Source organism: Polypterus senegalus, chromosome 3 (assembly GCF_016835505.1).
Source record: "Polypterus senegalus isolate Bchr_013 chromosome 3, ASM1683550v1, whole genome shotgun sequence".
Lineage (NCBI taxonomy): Eukaryota > Metazoa > Chordata > Cladistia > Polypteriformes > Polypteridae > Polypterus > Polypterus senegalus.
Window position 1 is genome coordinate 281,543,966 of NC_053156.1, and position 26,153 is coordinate 281,570,118.

The 26,153-nt window shown below is 40.3% G+C and overlaps 1 protein-coding gene across 5 annotated transcripts in view; it reads left to right on the forward strand.

Moving 5' to 3' along the window:
- Nucleotides 1–866: 866 nt before the first annotated feature.
- magi3a (membrane associated guanylate kinase, WW and PDZ domain containing 3a) overlaps nucleotides 867–26,153 on the forward strand; it is a 109,840-nt gene continuing 84,553 nt past the window's right edge. For 2 of the 5 annotated variants that reach the window (XM_039749303.1, XM_039749306.1), the window contains exon 1: nucleotides 884–1,717. In XM_039749303.1, coding sequence (XP_039605237.1) covers nucleotides 1,414–1,717 — 304 coding nt within the window. In that variant the 5' untranslated portion in view covers nucleotides 884–1,413. Of the gene's footprint in view, nucleotides 1,718–26,153 lie in introns of all 5 variants that reach the window. The other 3 variants (XM_039749305.1, XM_039749307.1, XM_039749308.1) reach the window with 2 other exon arrangements.

Here is a 26,153-nt window from a genome sequence, read left to right on the forward strand (position 1 = left end):
AACACAACCCTCAGGGTCTTGTCATAGAAGGTCTCTCATATCACATTAGGATCAGCAGTCTCACCCAAGTCCGTTAAGTTCCTCACACATGCTGTGCTGTGTGCAGACTTGTGAGAAACAGCCTGATGTTGGAGTCTGGCTAGGTCCAGCATCATTAGGAATGCTGGATTGGAAGAAATTCTAAAGGCACAGGGTGGGCCTCCCATAATTGAATTTAAGAAGCACTGATTTACACTCCCAAATTCACTTAAACAGAAATTAATTTAGAGTTACTAATTGGACAAATCTGTATTTGTTTAAGATGCAAAAGAATACTGAAAAAAAAAAACACACACAAGGACAATGCCAGGCCGGGACTGGGGGATCTGTTGCTAATCATACAGCTCCAAAGAAACGAAACGCAGAAAAGATTCAGCGTGGTTCCACTGCTTCTGAATACGATAAACAATAGTAGCGCAATCTATGTTCACCCTATCTTGGGTTTCGGTAGTGATTGTCTCCGTTTAGCGAACACCTCGTGGTTTTATTTCTTTTGCCCAAGCCCCCCCCCCGCCGCCTTCTTTTTTTAACTGCATTGCTTGCTGCCCCTCGAGCGCTGACGTTACAGGCAAGAGACAACGAAACAAACAAAAAAAAAAGTACACGATCATTTTAAGTAGTACAGCTAGAAGGGAATGGAATCGAGATTGTGTGCGAAGAATTGGTCTTCTCTAAGGATTCTCGTGTAGCAACAGCGAGGAATTTAGTCTTTCAGGCTGAGCCGGTCTGTCCACACGGGCTCTGCCTACTCGATGAATAAAAGCTTAAAAATGCGCTCTCTGGCAGCGAGCCATCGTAAGCCCAGCTGTATTTTCAGCAGGCTAACAGACGCGAGCAGTGGCGAAACTGACAGAAACCTACTCGGAATCCCGGGCACAAGATAACATAACCGGAGTGTTTCAGTCACTCGATATACCACTGGCTTGACAGACTCGTCCAGCAGCGTTCACCACGGAAGGCCCGCCCCCTTCCTGTCACTTCACTGGCTGACAATAAGCGTACTCCGCCTCTCCCCCGATCTAATTGGTCCGTAGGTATGCTCCTCAATCGCCTCTCACGCCCAACGGAGCCAACAAGGTGAAATTGACCAGAGAAGTTCTGGAATCTGTACTGGGCGTAGAAGCGCGGCCGAATGCGCGTGGCCTTCGAGGCGGGAGGCTGGGCTGCCCGCAGGTGCGTGTGGCGCTCTGGTGAACTTTGACGCGGTGTGGTGGCAGGGGTCTGCGCTCACACTGCCGCGAAACGCCATGGCGAGCCGTCTGTTTGTGATGCGGTTCCACTGAACGCCGGACTGCCTGTCTCGTTGAGCCTGCCGCACGGAGATAATGTCGCAGAGTCGCTTTGCTTGAGAGCTGAGTGGAGTCCGAACCAGCCATGTCCAAAACCCTGAAGAAGAAGAAGCATTGGTCGACCAAGGTGCAGGAGTGCGCGCTTCTGTCCTGTGGGGCTGAGCTCACTTCCCTGCTGGAAATCCGAGGGGGAGCCGAGGTCGGAGAGTTCCCTTACTTGGGCCAGATGAAGGAGGATGCGATCAGCTGCCACTCGGGCAAACCGCCAAGCCCCGGAGACGTGTTGCTGGAGGTTAATGGCACCCCAGTTAGCGGACTGACCAACCGGGATACGCTGGCGGTAATTCGACACTTCCGAGAGCCCATACGACTAAAAACACTGAGACCAGGTGAGAGACTGTGGAATTTAGGGGGTGTGTGTGTCTGACCTCTTAATAGGCGGGGGTTTGCCGGAGTAACTGAAGGTTTGGGGGTGTGTTATTGACCGCCAGGGGGCGGGGCTGTTTTCGACAATGCGCTACATATGTTTTAATAATGTGTGTTCGTGGTGGGATTTTTCTCTTGTAATTCTAGAGGCCAGAGACTTGCTGTTCGGATCGTCTGTGACTGTAATTAATTATAACGTGGACTGGCGTTCCGTCCTGAATTGATGTATCTTTCTTTTTTTTTTATTTTTTTACCCGCAGCTACTTGCCTAAGCTCAGTCTCTCCGCGACACAGCACTGTGGGAGATGCTGGTTCATAAAGTAATTGAAAGGGGGTAGTGGTTTCAAGTATTTGTAGATGCGTACAGTATTTTGAGTTTTGTGCAAGGTACTTAACATTTTGACATTTTTTTTTAATTAGTTCTTTCGCTGAAGCGTTTATCCAAGGCGACTTGCGACATTTGAGATAAAATTGTTTTTCCAGTTGGAGTAAAGACAGGTGAAACGACTTGCTCATGATCACAGTGTCAGCAGCAGCATTTGAATCCATAACCTCGGGGTCCAAAGCTATCACCTACCTCTACGCCATACTGCCAGCCTTGTATTACATACCCTGGGAGGACCGCTGAGAGAAGGTGGTCGCACTGCTGTAGGAGGTACTCTTACCAAAATTAGGTGTAGGTGAATGTGGTGTTAAATTTGGTTCGTCCTAAGGTGTAATCTTGTGTCAGTTATGGGCATTTTGAAAGTTATTGATGTTATGAGCTGCACTGGATTATCACACCTAATTGTTATGAAGTGTGTAATGTAGACTTTAATGATTTCCCCCATAAACCGCACGGCCTTGAACCTTTCCATCCTATTGGAGAATGCTAAGGTGTTCTGGGTCCTTTTTTTAAAAAAAGAAAAAAAGACAGCCTGCATCGGTTTATATGCTGATGGAAGGGCTGTTCTAGAGACAACCTCATTGGGATTCAGGGATTGCTCTTAATTGACACAAGCAGAATGCTGATGTATAGGACTGCGAAGCTTGCTGGGAATTGGGCGCAAATTAGCTGCTAGCAATCAGTAGTGATGGGGGAGCATTGACAGTCTCATCACCCCCGCATCTACAATTGTTCTGATCTATCTTGGTAATTAGCCTGTCATTGGTGTCTGGAAGGGGAAAATGCCAAATGGCAAACACTTGACCTTTGGTGAGTTTCAAGTGTGCAGACTGGTTAGCAACCGTAAAAAAAATGATCTATAGATGTACAAAGTTTTCTTCTCAATCTGAGCAGTGTGTAGATTTCTGTATATTTGCGATAAGAATGTGACCAGCTGGTCTTGGTGTCTCGTGGCACCCCATGTACTGTCTGAGATCCCACTTTAAATGCTCCTCTGCTTCAACCTAATCCAGATTAACAGTCAGCTGGAGAAGTTGCCCTGAGTTAATAAACAAGGCACCCAACTGGACTGAATATTTTCAACCCCCAAGCCCCATATAGTGAAAGATGTCTCATTTCCTTTTACAAGTACAGTTCCAGCTTATTTTATGGAAGCCTACTGCAGTGGACAGATTTGAAGCTCTGTACAGATTTACAATTATAAAACCTAATATGTATATGTAAACACACATTTGTCTATTTATACATGTGTGCAATGCTGTAAAGGTGTATACCTCCTGGCAAGATATTGCTAGAGGCAAGGGCATCTTCAGAGTGGCACAAGGAAGAATAGAGTCCTTTATAAGACCTTCTGCTCCTGCTAGTGTGTGAATACAGGCTCCTAGCAGACCGTACACCCTGTGTTTGTATTGGGTAAGGCAAAAGAGAAACAGTGACAGGGAAGTGACCTAGGCCCAAGTATGATTCCAGGGAGGACAGAAAAGATGTTGCTACATGTAGCCACTAGCAGGAACTTGTATGGCCTGATTATCCCAACTGCGGTAAATTGGGAAAGGACTGACATATGGACAGTGCTCTTTTCTCCGTCCTGTTACGAACTCGCAATCCCTAGTGGGGACAATTTATAAAAACATAAGAAGTCTTACAGATTAACACTTTCAGGGCGGATGTCAACTTTTGTCAACAGTGACAAAACCCGCCGTTCTGTTTTAGTTAGACTCTCTTCTTTGCTAGAAGGAAAGTTAGCCTCATTATTTTTACCGAGATTCGCTGCGCTCGCGTGAGGAGCGAGGAGCAAACGATGGCAAAAATGGCATTGAGATCTGGTGAGAAACTGAAGTGAATGCATGAATCAAAATACTCCATGGATGACGTTTTGCATATTCTCACTGAACTGGACCCTGACTTATTGGACTCCAAGTGATCAAAAATGAATGTGAGGTACCAGCATCATCTGGTTGGTCCCCAGCCTATGCCTATGGCAAGTTCGCCTGGGAGGAACGCCACTTACAATGACAAAAGGTACAAACCAAATTGTGAGGCACTGTGAATGTCGCTGCCGCCCTGCCACAAGAAAACAGTCTGGCAACCAGCCTGCCGAGCATTCCTGCTGAACTGGCATCAACAGCATGCAGCAACAGATGTTTTATGTTGATTTCTGTGTGGAACAGTCACTTTGTGTTTTTCTCAGAAAACTGTGTTTTATGGAAAAAATACTCGGCCCTAAAAGAGTTAAAGGAAAGTTCTCAGTCCATAAAATGTGTTTGTTTAGCTAATAGCTAAGTTATTCCAATATGTCTTCCATACGGTAGACTTCTTAAGTGACTGTCAAGGTTTCTGCTTCAACATCATGTCTCTTAGTTTATTCCAGATTTCCATAACTCTTTGAGTAATACTGGGCTTTTTGGCTTCAGTCTTAAATACACTTCCCCTGTGTCCCCGGTGTCTTGCAGTAAAATTAGGGAACACTTTTATCCCAAATGTTATTCTAGAATTTGGATAGTAGTAAACTGAGTGAGATGTGTGCAAAGACATAATTTCCAGAGATGCGTTAAGTATAGAGTTGGTTAAGTAATTTTGTGATGAGGGCTCAACCAGCTGGAAGAAGAGAAACCAGGGTTGAGAGAGAGAAAAAGGGAAAGATACTTGAGGTGAGTAAAGGAGTGATTGTAACACTACTATAGAGGGTTCACTGACAAAAGCGATAGACATATGCATCCCGACAAAACGGTGACGGACAAAATAGCGATAACAAACCCGCTAACTGGTTTTCGACAAATGCGCGCCGACAAAAATATCGAGAGAGGCCAAGAGAGTGGGACGCCCTTGCTGCAATTCTTCCTACATATGCAGATTGTGATCTTAAGGACTATCTGCGTGCCGTGCTGATGGCATGCCGCGTCTCATGATATTGACTTCTGAAATAAACATTATTATATATGCTTTAAACTAGTAATTCATATTTAATGAAACTTCCGCGATTTTCTCAGCGCGATTTTGATGGCGCGTTTTAATCGGCGCGCATATGTCTATCGTGCAAATGTCGGGTCACAACTGCAGAGGAGGGCAATGGGGTAAACCCCCCAACCAGAAAGGTGGCAACCTAAGACCTTAGTAGTGAAGCTTAGAGGAATAGTAGGGTTTTATTTCTGTTCTGTTAAGACCCTCTCACACTACACAATTTTTCTAGTGATTTTCAGTTTCAGAAATCGTTTACATAATCTTAGTGCGTCAGTGACAGTTGTGGAGTTTGACATCCCCAGTGAGTTAGTCTGACCAGTCTGCATCTCATCCCAACAAAATCAAATAGTTCTGTTTTGTTTGTTTTTTTTGTCTTGAGTTGTAGGTACAGGCTGTGTTTGTGTGAGTTCACAACCATTGAGTGCTCACCTGGAAGTACAATGCGTGCCGTGCAGCCACAAGAAAACCAGGGAAGTAAATGTTTTGGACATTGCAAACAGAATAGATGCACTTCTAATTTTTTTCCCTTGTTTTATGTACTATGACAAAATAGAAGAAAGGGGAAAAAATTAAAAAGGTCAGAGACTGTGGCTGAACGCACCATACCAATAAACCGTTTGTAAATCACCAATGCAGTCAGGCAACATGTTTTTGGCTGTCATAAAAAGGGGTGAGCTCAAAATACTTTGGAAAGTCCTCCTGTAATCATGTAGTGACTACTAGTCCTATTATTTGACATACTTGAGCAACAAGATCGGCAAGTGCAGTTGTCAAGTTCAACATTGCCTCCAATTAGTAGTCATGCATTGTGACTCTGGCTTTAGGTTACTTTTTATGTGTTCATCCCTCCTCCATCTTTTATTTAATAAATATTTCATTTTGCTTACTTTTGCATTTGCCTGCTAAGGAAACTTTCGGAGTTCCCACTTGTGAAATCTTACATTCCCAACTGGTTGCGTTGATGTGCATTTCCTGTTGGCGTTTTGGGAGATATGCAAGGTTTGCTGTTGATTTACTGCTTGGTCTGAGCAAAAAAACATTTAAAGATAAGCGTATATTTCATATAAATATGAAGAGCATTATAAATGCATTAAAAGTACATTATGCCACTCCCAAAAAGTTTCAGACAAACAAATGTAGTACTAGGGTTTTGTACTGTGTTAGCCCTTATGGATGTAGTGATAAGTGAAGCAAAATGATACCTTTTATTGGCTGAATAGAAAGATTACAAGATGCAAGCTCACGAGGCACCTCATTGGTTACATCTTGCCTGAAGAAGGGACCCAAGTTGCCTCGAAAGCTTGCATATTGTAATCTTTTTAGTTAGCCAATAAAATGTATCATTTTGCTTGACTTCTCACAGCAAAACAAGTACAATTTCTAGCTGACCAAGTTTGCTTTTAATTTTATATTGAAAGGTCAGCATGACAGCACAACATAGAGAATTTGGGTAGCATCATTTTCACATTATGAAATTTTTGGTATGTCTGATAGGACAGTTTTATTCTGTGTTCAGATGTAATGCATGGGTGTGTGTGTGTGTGTATAATATATAAAATATGTAGTCTTGTTTGTTTGGCTTCAGAGTAGAGGAGCAAAAACAGAAACGGATAAAAATATATCTTCAGATCAAGCAGATTTAAATAAACCACCATGGCACCTTTTAAGTACTGGTATTTCCTTATCAGCCCTCTCTTTTGATAGCTTCCCCTAAAGTTGCTCATTTAAGTAAGCACATTTCATTTGTACAGTAGTTGTTTAATACTGGATACATAGACATTGACTGAATTCACTCAAGTCATCCATTCTTGTAACCTGCTTTTCCAGGGTGGCATCTCGGAAAGACTGGAGCCTATCCCAGCAAGCCTAGGGCATTCAAATAATCTCAATATAAATTCTAAGTACTGACCAGTAGGGGCATTTATAATGTCTTCAGGCTATCCTTGCAATAAAGAGATCTGCTTCATTAGAATTGTTTTCTTTTACTACTTGTCCCTGGAGAACAAAAAAAAAAAAATGCACACTGCAGTGTGTGCTTTCCTGTTCCATTAATGCCAGTATGCTACATTTAAGCTTACTTTGCTGAATTGTTTTAACTCTTTGATTTGTGTGTCCTGTTTGTCTGCTTTGTAAAGTGCTTTTTGATGAAAGGTCTTAAATGAAATAAGGATTGCTTGATTAGGCATTCTGAAGAAGCTAATACTTGCTGATGAAAAGTTGTGGGTTTCCATTAACAATCTATTTGCCTATTTGGTGGCTTCACAGTAAGCATTATTACCGGCAATGGTACCGTGGTACCATGTACCACAGACTAGCAGTTTATTTATTACGGTGCTGTGCAAATCACTTCCTTGCTAAAAGAAACAAGTAAGCAAATATAAAGAAAAGTGTTGCAAGTAAATGGACCTCTGCAGTAAAATTCATAGAAAATTGAATCTTTGTGAAATATTTCTTGGCAATTTAATTTTGAGTCCACTGCAGTGATCATAAAAATAGACTACTGACAAATTAGGCGAAGATTTGACTGAAAGGCAAAAATGTGATTTTGTGCAGCCCTGGACAGTCTTTACTGTTGATTGACTCCCACATTCAGTCTTTACCTTCAGTTTTTTTTTACCTTTTTTTTTAGCATCTCAGTATTTCTGTTTTTGTGTTCTCCTTAGTATACCATGTGTTCTGCCAATTACTGATTCTATTAATCTTTTTATATAAATACTCCATTGGGGAAAGAAGCTATATAATATAAAGAGTGATTATTGAAGCCAGAGGGTACTTTGTGGTACTGTATCTGTGAGACACGATGAACTGGGCCGTACCTTGTTGTGACAGCATTTATTTTGATCCACTGTAACATAAGAATCTGATGGAATATTCAATTCATGCAGGCTGGCTTACCAGGTCTGATTTCAGGTGTATCACATAACTTGATTGAAAGCCTTCCAACATTACTCGGGCATGAGGATTGCTGTAGAAACTGGTGAGCTAAGGCTGGCTAGTAGGATTTCCTGCTCTGTTTACGAAGAACTATGACTCTACCTAATTGAAGTTATTCACTAGAGGTTCACAGACTTGGTACTGTCTGTTTTATTTTCAGCTGTGTTTTTTTTATTTATTTTTTTTTAATCGGGCCAGTACTTGCCTATAATTAGACTCTTGGTATTACCGAAAATATTAATTTACCTTAGGGTGGCATGGTGGTGCAGTAGTAGTGCTGTTCCCTTACGGCAAGGAGACTGGGATTCATGTTTTGGGTGCTTCCTACATGGGGTTTGCATATTCTCCCATTGTCTGTGTGAGTTTACTTCTGATAGTCTACAGAGATTTGGGTTAGGTGAATTAATGTTGATAAAATGACCCCTAGTGACCAAATATGTGTGTGTGTGTGCGTGTATATGTTCACCATTTAATGTACTGACACCCTATCTAGGGATTGTCCCCTGCCTTGCACCCATTTCTTGCCAGAATAGGCTTCAGTTTCCTTGCAACCCTGCTGTGAATAAGCAGGTTTGGGAGCTTGATGGATTGTTGCCTCATTTTCATGGTTAATTCAGAAACAGGAAGTCATATTTTCATTTATAATATCTTTCTATTATAATAAAAAACATCTTGGGACAAGACGAGACTTTTTCAGAGAGATACTTTCACATTCCGTGAGACCAAAATTTGTGCCAAGAGATTTAACCATGCCCGGGGCCGGAAATAAAAGACAAACGGTAGATTACCAAGTAGAACGTCGTAAAGAATTCAAAAATGTTGGTGCGATACACATGCAGGGCAGTTTAGAGATAATGAAATTACTAAAATTCGAAAGGCTCAAAAAAAGGATAGTAAAGTTTGCATTGGTGCAAACAAACGGACATTATTACTCGGTGAAATAACGGAATAGCCAAAAGAGATTGAATATATTGTTTCGGACTTTAAGTCAGAGACTTTTAGATCATCTAATTTGTGTTGCCATCAGGGAATGGCAAAGAGGCGTATCCACAAGAATTAAGATTTGTTGTTTGGTGAAAGCGGTGGCTGGCTTGTAGCGCAGGCTGGGGGGGGGTGATTAGCGAGTGAAGCGAGCAGAGGGCGAAGCCCCCAAGTAGATTTATATAATTTACTCATGGGAAGTGCTTACATTGATAGTTTCCCTCAATGACGACTCTTTTTAAATAACAGCTGGTTGGTATTAATACCAGACTTGCAAATAAGTCTAAATGAACAATTCCTGTTTCTGCTATATTGTCATTTGCACTGAAAACCTTTGTTACTACAGTTTCCCCTTAGGTTTTATTCCTTGAACAGTTTATGTGAAATTACCAGAGGTGGCATTCACATCTCTGCCTGTTTCTACTTACTTCTGAAAGACGGCAATGTTGTCAAAAAAGACATGGCACCGACAACAAAGTCTTTCAGACTCACTTGATCATGATGCAGTCATTAAGAAGTCGTGTTTCTGGATCAAACCTTGGCAAGGGTAATGGAGCTGTGGCAGCATCTGGGCACACACGCTGTTGTCTCACACATTTTAACATCCCTGTGTGCTCACGCAGTATTACTCTCACTCTCTCTCTCTGCTCCCAATAGATTTCAAGGGGGTGGAGCATTGGCAACAATAAGCTAAATTATCTACCTCTCCCTCTGTTTGTGCAGTGCAGAGCATGTGTGCATGTTTATTTTCCAGACCTTTGCTCTCTGCAAAGTGCAGGTAAAATGCCTAATGTTCTGCTCGCTCTACAGGTTTGCCGAGTTCCATGTAAACAAGCCTCGTCTGCTGTGTTCTGCAGAGCGTACACACACTTGAAAATCAGTTGGGTGCTTCTGTATATCTGATTGATCATCAGACTGTGCAAGTAACTGGTTTTAAAGCTGAAGTGTTTTCACCAATGTGACAGCTTAGGTGCTAATGCATGCTCTTCTCACCCCATCTGGCCATGTAAAGCAGGGCATGTCTAGTATTTAGTACAAAGCATGTATGTTCCTTGCAGAGAGAGAATGCATTTTTGAAAAAAAAATCCCAATGCCCATTCTGTGTGTGAAATACTGGGATGCCACAAAGTTGTGCCTCAATGCAAAAGCATTTGGATTGTACTGTAACTACAGCAGATTTTTATTTCCCCCCAGGTACAGACATATCTTTTCACAGAGTGTAGTATAGGTACATGGAGATAGGAGATCTAGACAGATAGCTCGAGGCTGTATAAGTAGTTAGCTGACAACATGTATCAGCTCTTTATAGTCTATGCCTGGTTGCATAGTTTCCATAGGTGTCAGCTCACTAGTTTGGAGTATATAAATGCACGTACTCGGAGTTCGCTGGACATTGTGCCGTGTACCAGGGCACTTCTGTTTTGCTGATATGCCTGAAAGCACATCAAATAAAACAATTATTGTATCCAGCAGGGTCTTTGGTCTGTGCTGGACCAAAAATCTATTTTGGGCCTTGAGCACAATGCCAGATCTGTTTCATCCGTGGCTGATTTGATGTTCAAAATGAGTTCAAATCAAAAATGATGTTGGACACTTTATCAGTTGCTGGTTTGCAAGGACAGCCATTACTGCTATCAGTATCTCTCTTACTCTATGACCATTTCATTCAGTGGAATTTTCTTCTGCTGCATTGAACGTTTCATATACTATTGGCAACTGGCTGTTTTTCTCCTGATTTCACAATATTGCTTGGCTCAAAAAAGCTGGCTGCCCTGACCTTGCATTGTACTCGCATCCAGCTCAGTTGAAGGAGGCCAAGGGTGGAGATTTCTCATAAGGAATTACATGAGTATAAGGGTTAGGGACATTTCTTTTGGGAATCTTTTGGCTTGTTATTTTACAATTTTGTTTCAATTGGAATTTGCTTGTATAAATACAGGGCAATTAAGAAAGAACTGAAGCCTTTCAAAAATGTATTACTCAATCACTGTGAATCATCTTTTATGATTAATGAAATTATATCATTCATGATTCAGTTCTGGCCTAACACTTTCAGATTTTTGGTTTACCTTCCCTGTCACTGACATGTTAGTTATTTTTATGGGGTTTAAGGCCCAAAAATATGTGAAGCTGCTTTGTGACAATACTCTTTGCAGAAAATGCACTCTATAGATAAAATTGAACAATCATGTGAACATGCAGTATGCACCAAATTGTGTTAATAAGAATTACTTATGAATGCTTTGAAGTCACTTCAGTGTTGTTTTTTTTTTTTTTTTTGTCCACCATCTCCTGACTCACCAGTATGCGAGAATTCCCACGTATCATATACCTTGATATCTGTCTTATCTAATTATACAAGATCTTGCACTTTTTGGGGTTCAATCTAATTGTTACGCCATTGTTTTTACCATATCTTGTGAAGGAATTGATACCATTGTGATAAAGAGTAAACCAATAGATATACTCCGGCAAAGTGATCAGAAGGACTTGAAGTTGTGCATGCCACATCATCCATACCCAGGGGTTCATCCCCTAATGGGGTCAAAGTTAGTCCTTTTCACAAAATTTTGAAAAAATGGGGATGAATATAGGCATGTGGACTGTCATTGTATGCTGTTTTGAGGTTGCTTATCACAAATGTGATATGCTTGATTCATTACAAGTGGTCCCAGCCCTATTAAGAGCCATTCACAGAAGGTTAAAAATAACAGATTTTAAACATAAGCAATGCGGGGTATCATGTTAGACTCTTTCAAGGTTATTAACTTCAAATGTGATATTATTATTTTTGATCTTTTACGTGGAATCTAGCCCTCTTTGGACCTCTGTCATATGGAGAAAATGATATTTCTATTGCATTTGTAAATATTTAGATTTCCATCCATCCAATATCCAACCCGCTATATCCTAACTACAGGGTCACGGGGGTCTGCAGGAGCCAGTCCCAGCCAACACAGGGCGCAGGGCAGGGACAATTTAGAATCGCCAATGTATCTAACCTGCATGTCTTTGGATTGTGGGAGGAAACCCACACATACACCTGGAGAACATGCAAACTCCACGCAGGGAGGACCCAGGAAGTGAACTCGGGTCTCCTAACTGCGAGGCAGCAGCGCTACCCACTGCGCCACCGTGACGCCCATATTTAGACTTTAAATGGTTAAATCAGGGTTTTGAAATTCAGTGTGGAAATGCACATATCTCACACAAGGTTTGCAATTCCTGCAAATTCTAATTTTTAAACTGCAAATTTCCCCCATAGAGTAATCCCTCCTCGATCGCAGGGGTTGCGTTCCAGACCCCCCTGCGATAGGTGAAAATCTGCGAAGTAGAAACCATACGAGGTGTGGCAGAAAAGTAATGAGACTGATTTTTTTATTTACCAAAGTTTTTATTTTTTTCAAACATCAATGTTATCCCTTAAAAGTAGTTCCTTGGGCAGCTACACACCGATGGAGACGTTGTTCCCACTATTGGTAGCAGCGCTGGAAGTCTTCAACCAGTATGGTCTTCAGCATGTCCGTTACACTCTTTTGGATGTTTTCTAAAGTCCCGAAATGACGTCCTTTGAGGACATTTTTCAGTTTAGGAAAAAGTCACACGGACTGAGGTCAGGTGAATAAGGGGGCTGGGGAACCACAGGAATGCCTTATGAGGTCAAAAATTCTGTTATGGAGAGGGCAGTTTTTCGGCATCATTTTGGCACAGACCTTTCGCATGTGCAAATGTTCAGTCAAAATTTGATGAACGGTAAATCTGTTCAAATTTAATTGTTCACTCAACATTCTTAATGTTAAACGACGGTCTGATCTCACAAGAGTGTTCACACGTTCGATGTTTTCATTGGTTTTCGAAGATGAAGTCCTCCCTGAACGGTGTTCATCTTCAACGTGTTTTCTGCCTTCCAAAAATGATTTGTGCCAGCGAAAAACTTGAGCTCGGGATAAAGAATGTTCCACATAGGCCTGTTTTAACTTTTCAAACGTCACACTTGCCGTTTAATGGCACAACGTTGCTCCAAATTCCGCTATTCCATGTTGCATGACGCACAACCAAAAACACAACTTCGCTAATAGCAGTCACAAAAATCACGTAGTTAACGGAAGGAGTTGAAACTCGCACTGAGCTATGGGAGGGTACTGATACACGTGCTCTATCAAGGACAACAGCGCAGCATTGCCAGATCGCTTGCAGTGTTGCCAGTCTCATTACTTTTCTGCCACACCCGTATGTTTGTATGGTTATTTTTATATATTTTAAGCCCTTATAAACTCTCCCACACTCTTTTATAAACATTTATTGCACAGTTATACAGCATAAACCCTTTGTATTCTCTTAGATATTAGGTAAGATTCATTGAAATTATGTATGTAAACACACTGTTTATATGCAGTAAAACCTAAATATTATTTTAAAGATATCGAGCGTCTCCAATATCACATATGTTACAGCCATTACGATAGACAGGCCACCAGCAATAAATACGTGCAATGCAAGAAAAATAGTATACAGTAAATGTGTGTACAGTGACACTAACACGATAACTTGTCCGATAACGATGAGTTTAATTTTACTGCACAACAAAGGAGAGCGTTACAGCTCTTCTAAAGGAGCCTCTTCAGGCGACTGTGTAGCACCGCCGTTGTTCTTCTTCCGGCAGTCTTCAATCCAAATCCCTAAAGCAGATTCCATCCAGACTACTGCCTTATTACATCCACTTACAACTCGTTTTGCACCCTACTTAAAAGGACACTGCAGCCATAGATCTTATATTCCTTTTCTACTTTATAAATAAAAAGAATCGTAGCCTCATTGATGCTGTAATGGCGTTCTACAGAGGTGTAGCTTTTCCCTTCCTTCAACATATTCAAAACGTTTACCTTTTCGGCAATCATTAACATCTTCCGCTGGCGCTTGGGCACGGCCCCTGAAGCAGTAGCAGGAGCAGATCGTTTTGGAGCCATAATGAAGGGCTTGACTATGCACAAAGATAAACACAAAAGTTAATTCTTTACACAGCGAAACACGTTGATGCTGAATGAGCGAGACAAGACTTGCTGGTTAACACCGGGGAATCGAATTTGGCGCTGCGTCGCTGAGCTATTCAACACACAGGAACTTGACTGCGTGCTCTGATTGGTTAGCTTCTCAGCCATCCGCCAATAGCGTCCCTTGTATGAAATCAACTGGGCAAACCAACTGAGGAAGCATGTACAGGAAGTAAAAAGACCCATTGTCCGCAGAACCCACAAAGCATCAAAAAATCTGCGTTATATATTTAGATATGCTTACATATAAAATCCACGATAGAGTGAAGCCGCGAAAGTCGAAGCGCGATATAGCGAGGGGTTACTGTATATTGATTTGGTAAGCACTCTTCCTTACTTCTTGCAAGAACAGTCATTTTTTTAAATCCGTATTTTTATAATTGAGCCTAATTTGTTACTTAGTAATTGATTGTTTTTATTGTTTATGTTTTGTTAAGGTCGAATTCATAGGATGTCACCCTGCTGTTGCCATTGCCCTAGACTGGAAAAACAACAATCGGCTATTCAGTGGAGTTGCACAAGTGTGCAGCATTAGTCAAGAACATGGGGCTTTTGATGCACTCTGTTTAAACTTCACTTAATAAGAATCTCAACTTTGTTAAACTGAAGGCTATAAACAGGCTGACTCATAATTTTGTGTGCCAGTAATATAAAAATTCAGGAATTTTACTTAGATTTTTCATTTTATTCTTGCTCAGGTTTGTTCTTTTTTATTTTGCCAATAACTTACGGCTTACAGCCGTTAAACCTGAATCTTAAAAGTAAAAATCAGTGACATACAGAGATTACAAACAAAGCTTTAAGGACATTATGAAAATTAGCTGTGAAAGGCTGCCATTTCTCCCCAGTGCTGTCAAGGACGACAAACCAGCAGAAATATAAGGACTTTATAGTACGCCTTACTCTATGAGGCCTCAATTCAATTTTATGTTCTCTTGTGGTCTTCCAGAAATGTTCTTTGGTTTTGGCAAAAGTTCATTGTAATCTCAAAGCAAATATGCTCATTGGCAAACTACTAATAGTTATTGTCATTCTCAAACCTGATTACCGCAATTCAGGAAAAAAAAGCAGAGAGGCACAAGGAGACTATGCAAACTCCACACAGACAATCGGGTGCTTCAACTGAAGCTAGTATGCTGGATGAATAAAGTGGCAGTGCTTATCTGACTGCATTTCTGGGCCAACCAAAGCTAGGAATGAGTTAATTTTAGCTAAATATTTCAAATTTCTTAAATTAACAGCATTCACATTTACAGTCTTATGTTGACTGTTCAACTGTCTTAAAGCTGCAGAAAATTATACTCTTAACAGGAAAAAACAGTAGGGCATGGATTAAAAAATAGAAAAATACATATTTTACTGAGCCTGTTTTACATTCTCTACATTTTCTTGAATTACTCTGTTGATGCAGTACTACTTCGGCAAGTCTGTGTTGTTGGCCAAAGCATGAATTAAAATCTCTGTGGAGAATACTAGAAATATTTAATTTTTAAATATGCAGAAATAACAAGTTATTTGAGTGGCTGGCTAAACTTTATATACTCAACCTCACCTGATGCTGTAAACCTCGGAAAGATAAACCTCTGACATTTAAAAAATACCTGAAGTATGAAACAGTATTTTTTTTAAACCCCACAGCCACAATATTCCTCCCCAAAGTCAGAAATCCACCTTTGTGTTAAATTTAAGGGTGCTAAATTCCCCCCATTTTAAGCCCCATAAATTGAAGCATACATTTTTAATAATTCAAATATTTGGCACAGCACGTCTTGTTTATTATATACTTCTGCCTCATTAACTAAATCATTACATTTCTTACAAATTAGAGAGATTTCTTCTAATTCAGACTTTTTGTTAATGTTAAGATTAATTTTTTTCTCAATATTTTGGCTTTTGAGAAAGTGAAGGAACGCACATTGATTGTGTCAGCCCATGATGCTGATATGCCTCAAAGGGGTCGGATGAACTGAACTGTAGGAATGATTTGTGCCACAAGCATACTGCACTAAGCATTTGTAGAAGAAAAAGCTGATGTACATAATAAGCGTCATGATTTAACACTTTTTGTTACTTATTTATTATATATTTTCCTTTACCTCAAAGATAATTTTAAAGGTTGGGGAATCCCTTGATCATTACAGTATTTTTTGATTTGCTGAATTTTAACATTTCTATATTTTAAGTCATGTTTTTCATCAGTGCCATTTTAATACAGTTGGTTTGACAGTCACTTGCCATTATTAGCCAGGATGGCAGGTAATATGAAATGCATGACATCATTACTGGGCCAGTATAAAAAAGCAGCGTCAAGCATATCCACGTTTCTGTCTTTTTGACCACTTCTTTCAGCTTACAGTACAACTCTGTTTACAGTACATGCATATCCTGGCTTTTGACACTCTTGCTACATCTCGAACCAGCAGCAGTGAGCACATCACACCCATCCTGCTCCGTCTTCACTGGCTCCCTGCATCTTACAGAATCGAATTTAAAATCCTACTAATAACCTACAAAGCCTTAAATAACCTCGCGCCAAACTACATCAGTGACCTTCTCCATCACTATGTGCCTGCCCTCTCACTAAGGTCCTCTGATTCTGGGAATCTTGTTGTACCCCACACTAATCTACACTCCATGGGTGACAGCAGGGCCTTTAGCTGTATAGCGCCCAGACTGGAATGACCTACCGAAATTAATCAGGTTAGCGGACTCCATGAATTCTTTTAAAAAACAACTCAAAACTCATCTGTTCAGGAAGGCTTTTAGCTCTACTTGACTTTATTACCCTTCTCTCAGTTTACGTCTCTGTCAAGATGCTCATGTAACCTGTATGTGTGTGTGCAGACCATCAATTATGTTGTCTGTTAGGCTTTCTCTGAATTTACTGTCTTAATCTTCTTTATTTATTTATTTGGTTTATACAATGCTATATACTGTATACCCTGCCATTCTTTCTTATATTCTGTAAGTGCCTTGGGCATGGGAAAGGCGCTATATAAATGAAATGTATTATTATTATTTATCCCCTGACTGCCATTATTTTTGCGCTTTGAGCTTATTTTTTAGATTCTCAGTCTCCTAGTAGTTGAACTTGGCTAGCTTGTACTTTTCCTTTTCTCCTGATTCCTTTTCATTTGAAAGTATATTTTGTTTTCTTTACCATCCATCTGTCCATTTTCAAAACCCACTTTATTTTGAGCAGGATTGTGGGAAAGCTAGAACCCATTCCTGCAAGTATATGATGCAAGTCAGGAACAATCCGTGCACAGGGTGCTCATCCATCCATCATTCATATTGAGACAGTAATTTTTCTTATCATATATTCTGTGATTATCCACTCTTAAATGTGTAGTTTTGTCTATGTTCCTTGGATTTTCCAAATCACTCAAATCCAACCCCTAAAAAAAGGGGTTAAATTCGATCTGGCATTTCATTCAGACTTACACCACCCTATTGAAAACAGGCTTGCCTGCCATCTTTATCTTGACATAAGAAGTTATTTTTCTATTCAAATCTTGGGCTATTTCAGAATTTAAAATCATAGTTAGTTGAGCAGGTAATCCTTTACATTAGCTTATTAAATTTAAATTTATCTGCCTTCTTTGCCCATTATGAATGTTGCTGGAAGCAGTAGAGAACAAATGAGGTTAGCAATGTCACACCGAGCTGTACTTTTCCAGAAGATAAATGTATAATTCAGGGCACTGGTCACGTCGTAATGAGTTTTTGCTGCCTTGGCTGTCTTATTGGTGGAACTTTTTTAATTGCCAAACAAGTTCCTGTTTTGTCCCTGGCAGCTCACCAGCTATTGGACTTTTTAGCATTTGCAGGTGTTAAACGGTCAGTTCTATCAGGTCATGTCTTACTCTACCATGTATGTTTTATTGCTTTGGAGGGTCTACATTCCAATAGCTCATTTGTCATTTTGGTAAATAATTGGATTTACTCCTGTATGCATGTTACAATTTGGGGTCAGTGTGTTATAACAGATTGTTTCTGGAGTGTATTGAGTGCCTTCCCTTGGACGTCTCACCAAGGTATCACCTCCAGCATTCTTAAAACAAAAAAAAAGATCAACTTTTGACAAAGTGTTCATTTTCAGGCTAAGCCCAGCAGAGTGCTTAAAGAAGCAGTGTACCACTTTTGAAGATACTTTGCCTTGTGTGCACATCGGGTTTGAATTTCTCACGGCAATGGAACAATAGGCACATTGTCTTTCTCTACATGAATGATTTCCTTTCTTTATCTGCCGTAGTCATTCGGGATTTTGGGTCTTTATAGAACCTGCATGTGCTAGGTTCTGCTGTTTAGCAGTTGAGGAAGTATGTGCTGTCCAGTTTCAGCAAGGCTCCTACCAGCTGCACAGATGTTTTATCACTGCTGCAGTGAATGAATGACAGTGTTCATTTTTAAGAGACACTTCTGTGCATTCTAAGATAGACGATTGCATCACTGACGCTCTGGGCTGCATGTCTGCTCACTTGCTGATACTCTGCACATCTATTAACTGTCCAGCATCATTATCTAGGACCTTGCTGCCAGCAACTTCGCACTTTGAATTGTTTTTAAAGCCCCAATGCCCTTTACTAATTGGGTGAAATTGCCAGTGTTGAGATATTTATATTCTTTAGACAATTTTCCGCTCAATGTTCCATCTTCATCCTATGATCTGACTGTAGACTGCCTTTGTCCTGTGACAGGAAGGTCCCTCAAACTCCTTTCTTTTCAACTTTTTTTTTTTTTTAAGCTGTTACTTCAAAATTAGCAGCAGTGGGTTAACAGTGGATTGTGGATCTTTGTTTTTGTTGTGTCTAACTTGTGACAGTAGCAAGGGACAAGTGGATTTTGTGAAACTTGCATAACTGATTAGCAGATGAGAATCAGATTTTGGAGTGTGTGGCTTACCTGTGGTTCTACAGGTTGTCAGGTCAAGGCTAGCTCCTCTTTCATGTCTGTATTTTATAGGCCTAGTATAGCCTTGTGTCTGCTGCCATTTGTAGAAACTGTGGGTTTCACGACTGAGTGATTGTCCATAATAATGCTGTCAAATGCAAAAGCCTAGAGATGATGTTGCCATCTGGTCAGCATTTCAGGCTGAGTCCAGAAGGAGACGTGAGTGACTTTTGGCAGCATAATCGGTTGCAGGTTATGGCATAGGTGAGATGTAATTTAAACAGCTTTGCCAGCTATGATTTGATCATTAATCAGTTTGCTGGAACTTTCAGTGGCATAGAGCAGATTATTCTGTTTAATTTATACAAAACCTCCTCTCCACGCCGTTCCTCTTCAAAAGTTCTGCGAGTAACATTTGATGTTGTGCTTCACTATCTGTGCTGTTGTACAATATCCAGCTTGGTCCTTTTTAAAACCTACAATCTTATTATCCATTTATTGGATGCTTGCATTAAGGGCAGCTTTACTGAACAAAATAGGTGACATTACATGTATGACATGTAAAATTTTAAGAAATGCCTTCTGTTATAGGCTACTGTGTTTTTATATATATATATATATATTTTATATATATATATATATATATATATATATATAATTATTGAATTTATTAAAAACATATAATATTCCATACAATCAAGTCAAACTTAACAAAACTAACATCAAACCAACCCCCACCCATGAGAAAGAGAGGAACGACCAGAGGAACACTGTTAAAGAGTAGTAAAGAGAGAAAGGAGTCTTTTCTCCCCAATATACCGTAACTGCTTATTCTAAAATTTAAAAAAAAGGCAGGACCTAATCAATAACAAAGTTTTGAACAGATCCTCTATGTGAGAATTAGATATTTTCCAGTTTCATATAGTATATAACATCAGTTACCCACTGAGTTGAAAGAGGTGGGTTAGGATTCTTCCAGTTGAGTAAGACCAGTCTGCGTGATAGTAGTGAAGTAAAGGCAATTGCAGTTTGTTTTTCCTTCTCCACTTTAAACCCTTCTGGAAGTAAACCAAACACAACTGTTAGTGGATTAGGAGGGATTTTGACACCAAGGCTGTCTAATAGGCATTTAAAAATTTTTGTTGCTAGACCCAGTGAGCTGAAGGTAAAGGATTGGATTTAATATGACCAATTTGAAGCACAAAGAAAACTGAATCATTAGCTTAAAGAAAGGAAAATCACTATTTGGGAGTGACCCAGTTGAATCCTAAACCCCAGTCCTTTAGATACTGTAATTTTCTAACGTCTCCTGAACAGGGACTTGTGTAGCAGATCCCTCTAAATTTCACTGAACCCAAACTCTGCTGCAAAGAATAGTGTAATACTGTACATTTCCAAAAACACCTATCCCAGCAGACTGTTGTACTAAAAGCAAAGGAATCTTCCTTGGAACATTAAATAGTGTGCACACATATGCACCCAAGATATGAAAAGTTTCTTCATCTTTAATTACTTTACCTACAAAATGTATTCATCCAATATTGGTTGTTTAGGGATACAGACAAAGTATCCTACATTTTCTTTCTCTCATATTACCATACATTTCATCTGTACCTCTTTACCTACTGTATGTACATAATAAAATATAGATATTGCATATAAAAAATTACAACTGACTTTATTTTTTAAATATAATGTTCTTAATGTGGTTTCCCTTTTTATAAACAGTTACTCATTGTAAAAAATTGTTAAATGTTTGTTTACAACTAGAAAATCTTGTCTTATTAAAAGTCAGTGAAAAAGCTCATATAACAACCTAAAATGCCTCAAGAATCCAAACCCTCAAATAACATCAAATTACTATATGTTGGTCCAAATAATCGGATCAACTGTTAGGTTAGCCAAAAACAGTAGTGGCAAGTCACTCTGTAGGCAGGCAGCCAAATGCAGTTCACACATGCAGTTTCCCATAGCCATTAACTTAAAAATCCTTTCTCCAGTTTCAGACCGCTTACGGATCTGAATGGGTATTTATGCACATATTAATCCTTGCAAAATGAAGTTTTAATAAAACAATATGGGGGTCAGGTAAATTTCACCAAGAAATACTAATACTTTTATCAACATCTTTTCCTGGTAGATAATATAGATCACAACCTTGCCAGTGTTTTGTAGTAGAAGAAAAATGATAGTTGTTTGCAGTATAAGGACTCCTTCAAAATTAGTGCCCCAGATTTTTTTTTTAATTGAAAATACCATGCATCTCTAGAGTCTTGGGTTTGAATCTTGGCCTATGCACTGCCTATGTGGAGTAGTATACACATTCTCACCTGTGTCAAGCAGGATTTTTCCCTAGTTCCTCTAATTTTCCTAGAACATCCCAAAATGTGCAGGTCAGGTTAGATGACAATTCTGAATTCTCTCACTAGAAGTGTGAGCTTGTATGTACTTTGCCAGTGGATTGATGTTTCATCTAGTGTGGGTCCAAAGGAACACTTAATCATCACAGTCTAACACCTAGTCAATGAAGCTTCAGGGATAGCAGTCTGTCCAGTTAGGAAGCATAAGTGATTGTGAATTAACTTCACCTACTTTGGTGCAAATAAAGTGGTACTGGAGAGGCAACTGCAAGGCACCTCTTCAAAAGGGAATGATTTTGCAGGCGGTGGCCACAGACAACTGATCTTTCCTTATTCTTCCTGATTGTTCTCTAGTTTTGCATTTTGTCATTACTGTCCACGTGACCGTCATCATCAAGTCCTTCCATGAGAACCCTGAATACAATGAGGACTGATCATTTATGGTGGGTAGAATGCCCAGAGGGGGCTGGGTGGTCTCATGGCCTGGAACCCCTGCAGATTTTATTTTTTCTCCAGCCGTCTGGAGTTTTTTTTTTTTCTGTCCTCCCTGGCCATCACACCTTACTTTTATTCTATGTTAATTAGTGTTTTCTTATTTTAATTCTTACTTTGTCTTTTTTTCTCATTCTTCATCATGTAAAGCACTTTGAGCTATATTATTTGTATGAAAATGTGCTATATAAGTAAATGTTGTTATTGTTGTACTGGTAGCATGAGGTGGTACCTGCAGTCGATTTAGATTGAACAGGTAATCCAGTTCCTCAAGGTTGGCACACCCATATGTGCAATCGCAAGGATTGCTGTGTCTCCCGACACATTTCTCAAGCATTGATGAGATACCAGGAGACGGGCTGTTAGACGAGGAGAGCTGGACAGGGCCATAGAAGAGCATTAACCCAGCAACAGGACAAGTATCTGCTATTTTGTGAGAGGAAGAACTGGAAGAGCACTAGAAGAGCCCTACAAAATGACCTCCACCTGGCTACAGGTGTGCATGGTTCTGACTAAACTGTCAGAAACCTACTGCATGAGGGTGGCATGAAGGCCTGATGTCCTCTAGCGAGACCTGTGATCACAGCCGCCCATTACCATGCAGCTCAATTGGCATTTGTCAGAGAATACCACCGTTGCAAACTTCACAGTTGGCACCCCATTCAATTTACAGATGAGAGTAGGTTCACAGTGAGCACATGTAAAGAATGTGAAAAAGTCTGGAGATGGTATTGTGAATGTTATGCAGACTGCAGCATCATCTGTCATAACTGATTTGGTGGTGGGTCACTAATGGTCTAGGGAGGCATATCCATGGAGGGTCGCAGATACCTCCATATGCTAGGCAATTTTATCTTGACTGCTGTTAGGTACAGGGATGATATCCTCAGAGCCACTGTCATACTTTCCACTGGTGCAGTGGGTCCTGGGATTCTCCTGGCACAGGACATTGCTTCCCATCTTGTGGCAAGAGTGTGTAGGCAGTTCATGGATGAAGAAGGCATTAATGCCATTTATTGACCCGCACGTCCCCCAGCTCTTCTCGTGTGACGGCCTGTCTCCTGGTATCTCTTCCATGCATTTGGGACTGGGCTGGGAGACACAGCAAACCTTTTCGTGATGGCATGTATGAATGTGCCATCCTGGAGGTGCTGGACCACCTGTGCAAGTTGAATTCGCTACCAGTAGTGCCTCATGCTGTCCGTAGTAAGGAGGACACTAGCAAATCACTCATAAAGGATAAGGAGAGAGCAATTGTGTGTGGCCACCACGTGCAAAGCCATTCTTAGGGGTTGTCTTCCTGTTGCCTCTCCAGTGCACCTATTGTCACTTTCATTTGCACCGATATCTATATAGGGTCATGGTAGCAATAAACTGAGCTAGCCTGACTCCAAGTCTCCTTCTCTCCCAAAAGCTGTCTCCAACTCTTCTAATAGAATACCAAGGTATGCCCAGAACAGTTGAGAGTTCTACTCCATCATGTCCTTGTCCCAATCCTTGATCTTCTCCCAGTGGGCTGTACCTCACATACCTTCCAGGGAGGAGTCCCGGGGTTATCCTAAATACTAGGGGGTTTTGCCCCTGCTTGGTTCGCTCGCCAACCCCTGTGCCTGAACTACGCGCTAGCCTCTTTGCGGTTCTGCCACTTGCATATGGGGATGCAGATTTACAATTTACTATTTTACATTACAGTGAGTAAATCATATTAAACAGTAAAAGTAATACAGTAATTTGAAGGTAAATTATGTTTCATGTTGAGTTAAGAGTTATTCATTGTGTAATACAATTTTGTTGTTTGGCTTTGAAATTAACACACAAATACTTTTTAAGCTTACACTTTTACTGTAAAACTTCAGTAAAAACCATTTTTTGAATTAAGTTTTCGTCAATATTGCATTGAATTTTGATTCTGTGTTTGGATTTTCATTTTGACAATGCAATGTATAACTGCCCATGATTGAATTTCATTTCTTTCTCTCTATTAAATAAAATGACTTTTTCGAATGTTTGTCCCTGTGATTTGTTAATTGTCTTTGCAAAAGCTGTTCTAACGGAAAACTGTAAACGTTTTAATATGAATGGCATATCAAGATCTCCTTTGTTGTGTAATGTTATATCCTGAAGACGTACTACATTACCTTTCTTGGATATATCCTTCTTTCTCATGCGGAGGAAGACCAGACGGTGTTAGTGTTTGTAGATATTCTTCGTGATATTGTAAATTAATGTTTTCATCTTCCACACAATCACAACCAACTGTTTCAGAATAGTCTATTGATACGCATTTAACCAATTTGCCGTGTAACCGATTGACAATTTTGGCGTTAATTCATTTGACTTTGTCGGTGCTAGGATTGCCCATGTACTCATTTTTTCTGTTGTTAACCCTTCGTGAGGAAATTCTTCAATAAGATTTGGACACAATACATCTTCTTTAGTTGGGAACTTAAAGCGAGGAAAACATTAACATTTATAAGAGCTGAAAGTGCAGGAACTGTGTCTGTCAAAAGCATTCACACAAATGAGAGGTGAGAGGACCATGTGTGTTTGAATATGGTTGAGAGGAGCGTGGGACTTTAAAACATCTCATGGCCAAACTCTTGACTCGCGGGACTTGTAAAATCTTCCAAAAAGTCTTGTCTCATTGCAGGATTTTTTTATATAATAGAGAGATATTCCCAGACTACCTCAACTGGCTCCTCTCACTCCAAATATAAACTGGTTCTACTTGTTGATCTAGTGATGGTCTTTCTGCCCTGTGGTAAGTTAATCAGGAGTGTTCAGATAGAACTGCAAGTGGACATTTGGTATGACTCATCTGAATTCCAGCAGGGAGCCTCGGGCAGAGTCTAAGAGGAGACTTACGTGATGGCAGGCAAGCTGTTCATCTGCTTGGTTTGGAGGCCGGCTTGCCCTGTCTGGAAAATTGACAAGATTATTTGTAGGGGTTTGAAGTGGACCTCACACAACCAGTGTGCCTGTGAGTCATGAGTGACGGATTCCAGGAGAATAGTCTGTAAGCTTGTGTAACCTTTGAGCAGTTGCTTGTGGTGTGATGAATTTTGCACACCAGCTGCAAAGATCGTGTTGGCTAGCTGAAAAGCAATCCCAGACAACATTCTTCATCTGACTGCCCCCAAAGGACGATTACACAAAATAAAAATATGAATTTTAATTCATTCTTGTTTATCATGACACTGAATAGTGTTAATGTGCTTTCTAAGAATTTCACTGTACTCTGTACACATAACTATACTACTGCTACTACTCCACCATGGATGGAGCAGGCAGCTATGAGAAAATCGGATTTTCTTGCTTCCGTAATGTTTTTTTTACACCAGAATGCCACTACTGCTGAATGATAATCGAAGGTCAGTGAAGGTGTATGTTCCCGTAGGACAGTGTCATGTTACATAACTTTTCCAGCAATTTTTTTTTTTTTTTTTCCCTTCCAATACTAGCCTTTATTTACATAATCTCTGCCATTACATGGGCATTCCTGCCAGCCACTTACAGTGGCATCACCAGCCATCCCATCATAGTACTCCACAACTCAAAATGACAAAATCAAGTTGGCAAGATTCCTATGGGTGTAAAGGTTGACATCCAATGAGTAATATGCTAGAATTGCAGCATAGACAATGAGACTACAAAAAAAAAGGTAGTGGGTGTTTTTACAGAAGAGTGGTTTTATTTTTCCAATGTGTCATGTTTGTTGTAATGCAACAGAGAAGACTGTCTGAACTTTCCATACCTGGAAACCTTAATACAACTGCCAATGTTGTCTGGCGGCATGTTAATTAGTAGTCAAAATGCAGCAAGCTTGCAGTACTTTGGAAATTGAAAACTGGCGAAAAGCTGTGAGGGAATTGGATAATTTGTCATACTTTGTGATTCCTAATCATTTCATCTGACATCCTCAAGGCAGCAATATCAGTCATCAGAAGTTGTGACATCCTTTCTGATTTGAAGTTGTGTATTGTGATGCTGGCCTTAGTGTCTTGGATTATTGACTTTGTGATGGGCTGACTGCAGTTGATTTAAGCTACAAGGTTTGTGTGCCACAACAAGTAGTCAGTAACACAAGAGTAACCCAAAGAACTATCCCAGCCCCATTCATATTCCACTTATATATATGAGACATTTCTGAGACTTCTGCCACCTGCAGAAATTGTGAAAGGTCTATTATATCGTAGAATATATAGAAGTGGTGGACAAGAGGCAGAATACAGAGGCCCTGTGGGTGGCATTGTTCACTAATGCAGGTTGAACCATCTGCAGCTCACTGACAACGAAACCTGGGAGATGGTGAGGATCAGCAAGGTTTCCCTGACTACAGTCA